The sequence below is a fragment of the Grammomys surdaster genome, unplaced genomic scaffold (assembly GCF_004785775.1).
Source record: "Grammomys surdaster isolate TR1022 unplaced genomic scaffold, NIH_TR_1.0 349, whole genome shotgun sequence".
In the NCBI taxonomy this organism is placed as follows: domain Eukaryota; kingdom Metazoa; phylum Chordata; class Mammalia; order Rodentia; family Muridae; genus Grammomys; species Grammomys surdaster.
The window spans coordinates 1,324,892-1,333,708 of NW_021604768.1; the positions used below are offsets into that span (position 1 = coordinate 1,324,892).

The window sequence follows — 8,817 nt, forward strand, 5'->3', positions numbered from 1 at the left end:
AGGGGCAGGGGCAGGGGCAGGGGCAGGGGCAGGGGCAGGGGCAGGGGGATTTCTGTGAGTTTAAGGCCAGCCTAATTACATAGAGAGTTCTAGGTCAGCCAGGACTACATGGAGAAACCTTGTCCCAAAACAACAACAAAAAGAATATATAATGAAGACTATAATAAGTCATCATTATCTTACAATGTATTTATTTAAAGTAATATAATATATTGGATATTATGACATGTATATATAAGATATCATCTAGGACTATACTACTCTTCCTGAATAAGCTCTGAAAACATATAGTACATGTATACTTAGAAATTTTAAATTTGTACTTATTTTTTTCCTATATTAACCAGCAGCTGCTTTTGCAGTGGTATTATCCAAATACCACATTGTTTCTACACTTCTGGCATTACTGCTTCATGAAAGTCTTAATTCAGGAGAAAAATTTAGCATCGTACTTGCCATTGGTCACTGCACAGAGGATTGTGGTGAGTATTCAGTTAATTCAGTGTATTAGCACAGAGGGGTGGAAACATGTTTTTGCTTCTTTCCCCTCTTAAAATCCAGCTTTCCTTCCAGTCACTTAAGCTCTTTATTTTCTTTCTCATACTCTATTCAGTTAGTCACTGAAGCTCCTCTCTCTCCATTTTCAATCTTTTCCACCATGTCAGTATACAAGTCTAATCCTGTTATCTCTCACCCAAAATCTTGAAAGGTCAGCTCTTCTAACCTTCAGTGAAAACTTGAAAGGTTTGCTTCCTGTGTCCATCCCAGTCTCCTGTAACTCTGCTCTATCTATCTCCCTCCTTGTCTCACTTTCCACTTTTCTAGTTTCTCTTCTCTCTCATTTCTCTCTCTCGTTTCTTCTGCTCTCTTCCCTCATCTTTTGCTTCTTTTACCAGTTTCTCTATCCTTTCTCTTAATGAATGTTATTGTTTGTGTGTAGTGTATGTGTCTCTCTGGGGACCCACAGAAGCCAGAATACGAGGGTATCAGCTCCCCTGGAGCCAGAGTTACAGGTGGATGTGAACCACTTGATGTGGGTGTTGGAAACTAAACCTGGGTCCTCTGCAAGAGCAGCCAGTGCCCTTAATCCCTGAGTCATCTCTCCAGCCCCTCTCCTGATCTTTTAAAAAACCAAATGAGAGTTATTTGTTTACTGGTATGAGGTGTAGCCCATTGTGACTAAATTTTAGAAATCATTATATCTTAGAATATGGCTACATGTTAGAAATCATTTATGAGACTTAGGTAGTTTGTGTAAGCAGATTATCACCTAAATTAAAAATAATTTTAAAATTCTTTATTTTAAAGTTTGAATTATGTTCATAATTATCATAGTGATGAATCATGACCTCATACTTAAGCTTTATGAAAAAATAATCACCATTTTAATTTTTGATGTTTTTATAGAGAAAAATCAGTATGAACTTTTAAAAAACAATGGGCTTCCACTGATGATACAAGCCTTAACTGAATTTAAGAATGAAGACCTAAACAAAGCTGCCACTTATGTGCTTCACAACTGCAAAAAAATTAGTAAGTTTACCTACCTTACTTTAGGAAAATATCAACTGGCTGGGTGCGGTGGTCCGCACCTTTGTCCTAGCCCTGGGATGCAGAGGCAGGCAGAGCCCTATGAGTTTTAGGCCAGTGACATCTACGTAGGGAGTTCCATGTCAGCCAATTCTACATAGTAAGACTTTTATCTAAAAAAAAAAACAAGTCCAAAATATCAGCTGTCAGGTATAGTGACATGTCTTTGATTTCAGGACCAGAGGCAGATCTTTGTGAGTTTCATTGTTAGAACCCATTCTAAAGGAAAAGGAAAGAAAATATCCAAAGTTGCTAAAGAGAAATTTATATGTACTCCAATGAGCTAAGCCTTTCCAGCTCCTAGGTTACTGTTTTAGGCTTGAAAAGAACATATATAATTTGGAAATGACTATCAGGGTATTTTCAGCATACTCAAGCCTATGTTGAAGAGAACATCCAGACAGCAGCAGCTGAGAGAATACACTTATTTTATGCCTCGTGATTTATTTTTAAACTATAAAGTACATTTGCTCATTTAAGTAAAGAAATTTTTGTTATATGTTAAGTTTCATGTAAGGCACTGGGATTGAGATACAGTTATAGGGAGACTATGTACCTATAAGTTTAGTCTAAGTAAAGAAATAGTAATTCTAAAGACTGGGACTTGGTATTATTATAAATTGACATAAAGATTATGAGGGAGTAAATTGTGGATATGTGGAAACCTATAAGCAAAGCTGTCTGATCCAGATTTAAAATAGTAAAGGTTTGTGGATAAAGGACCCAGAATCATAGAATGAAAGTAATTCTTGAACAGAGATCTGAATTGCTATGAGCAAATATCTTAGGCCTAAGCATTAGGTCTTAGCTTAGGAGGGAGCCTAGCATATTTAAAGAATTGATGAGCAGTCTGGCTGGAGCCCAGAGAGCTAGTAATAGCTATAAGATTTCTTTGTGTTGTAATAAGCATGGTGACCAAAAGCAACTTGGGGAGAAAAGAATTTATTTCAGCTTGAAGGGAAGTAAGTTCAGGAACTCAAGGCAGGACTTGAATTAGAGACCATGGGGGTACTGCTTCCATGGCTTGCTCATCTTGCTTTTGCATACAACCCAGGACCACCTGCCCAGGGATGGCATCTCCTCCAGTGATCTGGGCCTTCCTACATCAATCATTAATTAAGAAAATGCCCCCACAGACTCACAGGCTTGTCTATAGGCACTCTGATAGAGGCATTTTCCCAGTTGAGGCTCCCTCTTTCTGAAATGACTCTAATTTGTGTCAAGTAGATGAAAAGCTAACCAAAACAATCTACTTTGGGTCTAGAGATACAGCTGAGTAATAGAGCATATGCTTAGCATGTTATTGGTCCTGACTTTAATTCTTTCATTCCAAACAAACTACTTTAAAGCCAATAACCTTGTATCTGGAATAACATTTTCTTATAACTATGAAAAGTAGAGTCTAATTTCTGACTAAGTCCTGAGTTTCTGCTATGCACTCTTTCCACTTATTTTAAGTACCAATTATTGTATATGGATACAGTTTAAAGATGGGATAGGTGGAATATGTAAGTTGTTGTTGAAGTATGACAATAACATTTCTAATAATGATAAACTCGTTATCCTCTTTCCTCTCCCTGCCCCTCGCCGTCCCATATTACAAAGCTGAGAAATTATCTCTAAGTCTAGGACAGAATTCTTTTGGTGAAAATGAAACAGAACTGAAGGACATAAATGAAAAGGAGACGCTTGGAGAGGACTGGAAGGCAGCAAAGGAAATTATATACAGAATAAAACGATTTGAAAAAGGAGGGAAAGAGGTGAGTTTTTTAGTTTCACGGAATATAGAACTCTGTGCAAATATTTAAAAACTATATAAAATTGTTTTTCTCCAGTTGTTTTTAAAAATATGGTGTTTTTTGGTTTGTTTTTTGGTTTTTGTTTTTTTGTGGTTTTTTTTTTTTTTTTGGAGATAAGGTTTCTGTGTAGCCCTGGCTATCCTGGAACTCACTCTGAAGACCAGGCTGACCTCGAACTCAGAAATCCGCTTGCCTCTGCCTCCCTTAAAATATGTTTAATGTAAGCCTAATGGTGTAAATTTTAAGAGTAGTCCTTAAGGACTGAACTTTGGACATTTAACAGATTTTTTTCATTTATTTTTATCTTTATCACTAAAAAAAGATTATATTTTTATTTGTGTGTTGTGTGTGTGTGTGTGTGTGTGTGTGTGTGTGTGTGGAGAGAGAGAGAGAGAGAGAGAGAGAGAGAGAGAGAGAGAGAGAGAGAGAGAGAAGAGGAGAGGAGAAGAGACGAGAAGAGAGAGAGAGAGAGAGAGGCTGACTCCTTATGTCTGAAGAGGCTATAAAGGCATTGGTCCCCTGGAGCTAGAATTACAGGTGCCTGTGAGCTGCCTGATATGGATGCTGGAATTTGAACTCATATCCTCTAGAATCTAATTACTAAGCTGTCTTTCCATGCCCTATTCATTGTGTGTGTGTGTGTGTGTACACGCCTGTGTGTGCACGCGCCACAGATTTAAAGGAGCCCTAACAAAATGAAAGAGGATGCTGTATCCCTTTGAGCTAGACTCATAGGTAGTTATGAGCTATTTGATGTGGGTACTGGGAACTGAACCCAGGTCCTCTGCAAGAGGAATGTGCTCTTTTAACCACCGAGATGTCTCTTCAGCTCCTAAATGATTTTTTTAGTTTTAGTTTAATATGCATGTGTGTTTCACCTGCATTTATGTCTGTGCACCATGTACATGCCTGGTACCCAAGAAGGTCAAAAGAGAAGAGGGTATCAGATCCCGTGGAACTGGAGTTACAGATAGTTGTGAACAATGTGGATGATGGGAATCAAACCTGGGTCATGTGGAAGAGCAGCTACTGCTCTTAACCTTTGAGACATTTCTCTAGATTCCTCACATGATTTTTAAAGGTGCGTGTGTGTGTGTGTGTGTGTGTGTGTGAGTTTGTGTGTGTGCTCCTGTGGAGGCCAGAATTAGGTGTTGAATCCCCTAGAACTGGAGCTACAGATGACTGAGTTGCCCAGTGTGGATGCTGGGAAGTGAACTCAGGTTCTCAGGAAGAGCAACAACCTTTCTTAAGCACAGAGTCATCTTTCTACCCCCACCCCCAGTGATTTTTTTTTTTTTTTAGAAAGAAGAAATAGTAACAGAAAAGATAAGCTTCATAAAAGATAAAACCAAGAGATCTAATAACTGAATAATAATAGTTCAACAAAATTAAAAGAAACAGTGTAATTTTGACCCCTCTGCCCCACTCCCAGACACAGGCACAGAATCTTGTGTCTAAATTTCAGGGCTATGGTCTGACAAATTCGTTGGTAGATAATTTCATCATTGTACAAGTATCACAGAGTAATGACACAAGATTACTTAGACGGTAAAGGTCAAGAGGGGACATAAGGGCTGGTGAGATGGCTCAGCGGTTAAGAGCACCGACTGCTCTTCCAGAGGTCCTGAGTTCAATTCCCAGCAACCACATGGTGGCTCACAACCATCTGTTATGGGATCCAGTGCCCCCTTATGGGGTGTCTGAAGATAGCAACTGTGCATTCACTCATAAAATAAATAAAATAAATCTTTAAAAAAAAAAAAAAAGAGGGGACATAAATTTAAGAGGTATGAGGGCCTGGAAGATGGCTAGTGGTTAAGAGCACCTGCTGCTCATGCAGAGGACCTATATGGGTTCTTTTTTTTTTTTTTTTCACATACATGTGGTGGCTCACAACCATCTGTAACTCCAGTTCTAGGGGATCCAACACTCTTTTCTGATCTTCACAGGTTCCAGATATGCTATGTAGTGAACATACACACATTCAGGCAAACACTCATATACATAAATTCAAAATAAGTCAAGCTTTGTAGAATGGGGGTGGGTGGGGTACATATAAGACTGCTGCTGACTAAAACAGTATACTGTTTTATAGTAAATGTTCTTTTTTGTTTTGTTTTGTTTTTCTAGAGGCAAGGTTTCACTGAGTATCCCTTGTTGTTGTCCTGGAATTCCCTGTGTAGACCTGGCCAGCCTCAAATTCCCAGATATCTGCCTTCCTCTGCCTCTTGAGAGATGGGATAAAGGTGTATATCACATCTAATATTTTTATTGAGGTTTAAATTATATATAAATACATACATAGAGTATGTATCTGTAGAAGGGGTTGTGTGGCCACATTCATGTGTGTGTGTTCGTGTGTATCCATTCTTCATGGCTTGTCCTGGAAACCTGACTGGGGTGATACTGCAATAAAGAAATGACAGATGGCCGGGCAGTGGTGGTACATGCCTTTAATCCCAGCACTTGGGAGACTGAGACAGGTGAATTTCTGAGTTTGAGGACAGCCTGGTCTACAGAGTGAGTTCTAGGACAGCCAGGGCTATACAGAGAAACCCTGTCTCAAACAACAACAACAACAAAAACAAACAAACAAACAAACAAAGAAATGACAGACACTGAAGAATAAACAGACACATGTACAGAAAAGCTGGAAAAAAAAAAAGTAGCCTGTGCTTACTCCAATGGAGGGCACCTACTCCACAACCTGGCAGCTCAGTGAGTTTATTATGTAGAGAATAAAGAGGAAGCGCTAACAGCTCTCAGTGGGAAGCCTTATGTTGCTGTCATCCTGGAGGAGGAAGCTACAGTTGCTAGTTCTTGCACACTGGTCCATTGTTAGTAAACACTCATACTTGGACCAGAGGAAGGCCTTGCCAGCTCCTCTGAGCCTCCCCTAGGGAAGGCTCTGCCACTCCCATGAGCTTAAGGCATAGTGGTCCTTGACATAGCTGTGCCCATGTCAACAGAACACATTCACTCAGGACTTCAGGATTTCTCTTCATGGGAGTGGTACACATATGTATGACAAGCCTGTGAGAGTCAGGGGACACCTTTGGGTGTTTGTCCTCAGGTGCTTCCCACCTTCTGTTTGAAACAGTTTCCCATTGGCTTGGAACACTTCACCAGATACACCAGGATAGCTGGCTTAAAAGCTTCCAGGGCTTTGTCTGTCTCCACCTCTTGTCTCACCTTTGCTGGGATTCCAGGTGTGCACTGCCAGGCCTAGATTTTTATGTGGTTTCTGGGGATCTCAGTTCAAATCTTCATGTCTTCAAAGGCAGGTACTTTACTGACTGACCCTCCAACAGCTTGAGATGTAATTTTCATTCTATTAACGTGCTACCTAATTCAGTGGTTTTTAGTGAAGTTCATTATTTGTTCTTTGAAATTGTGATAATATATGTATTTTCTCATATCAAACTTTCTTTACTTTTTTGAGATCAGGTCTTATTTTGTAGCCCTTGCTGGCCTAAAACTTGAGGTATAGATCAGTCTGGCCTCATACTTATAGCAGTGTTCCTGCCTCTGCCTCCCAAGTACTGGAATTAAGACGTGAGCACCATGCCTGGCTCCATTTCAGTCATTTTTAAATGCACCATTAAGTGATATTAAGGACACTCATAATGTTTTGCAACCATATTCCCTGGACCCTGTTTCTAGATCTTCTGTTTATTTGTTTGAATCACTATATCCCTGTGGTATGCTGGCTGACCTGGAATGCACAGACCAAGTTGGCCAAGTACATGGGCAGGGTTTTTTTTGGTTTTTTTTTTTGCCTCATCAGACCCCATTACAGATGGTTGTGAGGCACCATGTGGTTGCTGAGATTTGAACTCAGGACTTCCAGAAGAGCAGTTAGTGCTCATAACCGCTGAGCCATCTCACCAGCCCAAAGATGGATATTTTTAAAGAAACAGCTTTTAAAGTTTATAAGGCTGTAGGACTGGTTGTAGCTGGACTTTGGCAACTTTGGGCGTTCTTTGTTCCACTCTTCTTTATCCTTTTTCCACTCTTTCAAACCCCTAACACTACTCAGGAAGGAAAAGGAGAGAAGGGAAAGGGGGTGACATTATCATTAGACTACTTCTGCTGATTAGGGGTATGGAGTTCCTTAGGACACCTTTGATCTTTGCCATCAGGGTATCTAGTTATTATTTCTCCTTCTCTTCCTCCTCCTCTTCCTTCTTCTCTTCCTCCTCCTCTTGCTCCTTCTCATCTTCCTTCTCTTCTTTCTTCTCCTCCTCCTCTTCCTCACACACAACAAATGACAACCAACAATCCACACTACCTCAGGACCCTCTTTATATACCCTCTGAAAAGTCCCCAGAATTCCAAACATCAAACAATCACAGAAACTATCTGCTACTGGCAAAATCATGCCCCTGTTAAGAGCAAATCATGGTCAGCTGCTGTGGACAATCTAAAACAGCCCTGTGTATCTCTTACCTGGGATTAAAACAAAAACATAATATTTCTGCATTTTTAAAGAAACTAAAATGCTAAAAAAATATTCTTACAAACAGACTGGTTTGTAAGATGTTCTGTATTGTGATGTCTTTATTAATGTTTAATCTTAAGGTTTAATCTTAAGCTTAACAGTGATGCATTTGTGTGTTAAATTGTTAGTTGTCCTGGCTAGTTTTATATCCTCTTGACACAAACAAGTTATCAGAAAAGAGGGAGCCTCAGCTGAGAAATGCCTCCATAAAGCTGGGCTGTAGGCAAGCCTGTGGGGCATTCTCTTAATTAGCGATTGATATGGAAGGGCTCACTCATTGTGGGTGGGGTGATTGTCCTAGGTAAGAAAGCAGACTGAACAAGCCATGTGAAGCAAGTAAGCAGCACCCCTCCATGACTTCTGGATCAGTTCCTGCCTTTGGAATCCTGCCTTGTTTGTGTTACTGTCCTGACTTCTTTGGATCATGAACAGTGATAAGGAAGTATAAGCCTTTCTTCTCAAAGATGTTTTTGATAATGGTGTTTAATTACAGCAATAGTAATAGCTAAGACAACTACAATATTCCCAGAACATAGTCATCATTCTAAACTCAAACCCTGTGTAACTGTTTAAATTATCTAATATTTATACCAATAAAGACATGGAAGGTGTAAACTGAGGTAAAAACCTGCTAGTTCAGTGAGGTAACTTTGTTTTCTGAACTATATATAAAATATGTATTTACAAACCTGATTCTACAACTAAACTGCCATCTGTTTAGAAACCTTTCTATATCATTCTACTGAGCTACTCTACTTTTCTCTTGAGTTCTTCCAAATTCAAGAGGGCTCTTTAGCTCTCTTTCCTAGAATTCTGTTTTACCTGTGTCCTGCCAGCTGCTTCTCTGTTGTTTTCTGCAAACCCAAAGAGAGAGTGAGAGAGAATCCCTATCTTTTACCTGGAGCTCCTTACATAAAATCTCTTCCA

General features: G+C 39.6%; 1 protein-coding gene across 1 annotated transcript in view; it reads left to right on the top strand.

Moving 5' to 3' along the window:
- Terb1 (telomere repeat binding bouquet formation protein 1) overlaps positions 1–8,817 on the top strand; it is a 67,561-nt gene that overhangs the window by 27,040 nt on the left and 31,704 nt on the right. Inside the window, exons 9-11 of the mRNA XM_028779263.1 lie at positions 348–482; positions 1,408–1,533; positions 3,196–3,350. Coding sequence (XP_028635096.1) covers positions 348–482; positions 1,408–1,533; positions 3,196–3,350 — 416 coding nt within the window. The remainder of the gene's footprint in view (positions 1–347; positions 483–1,407; positions 1,534–3,195; positions 3,351–8,817) is intronic.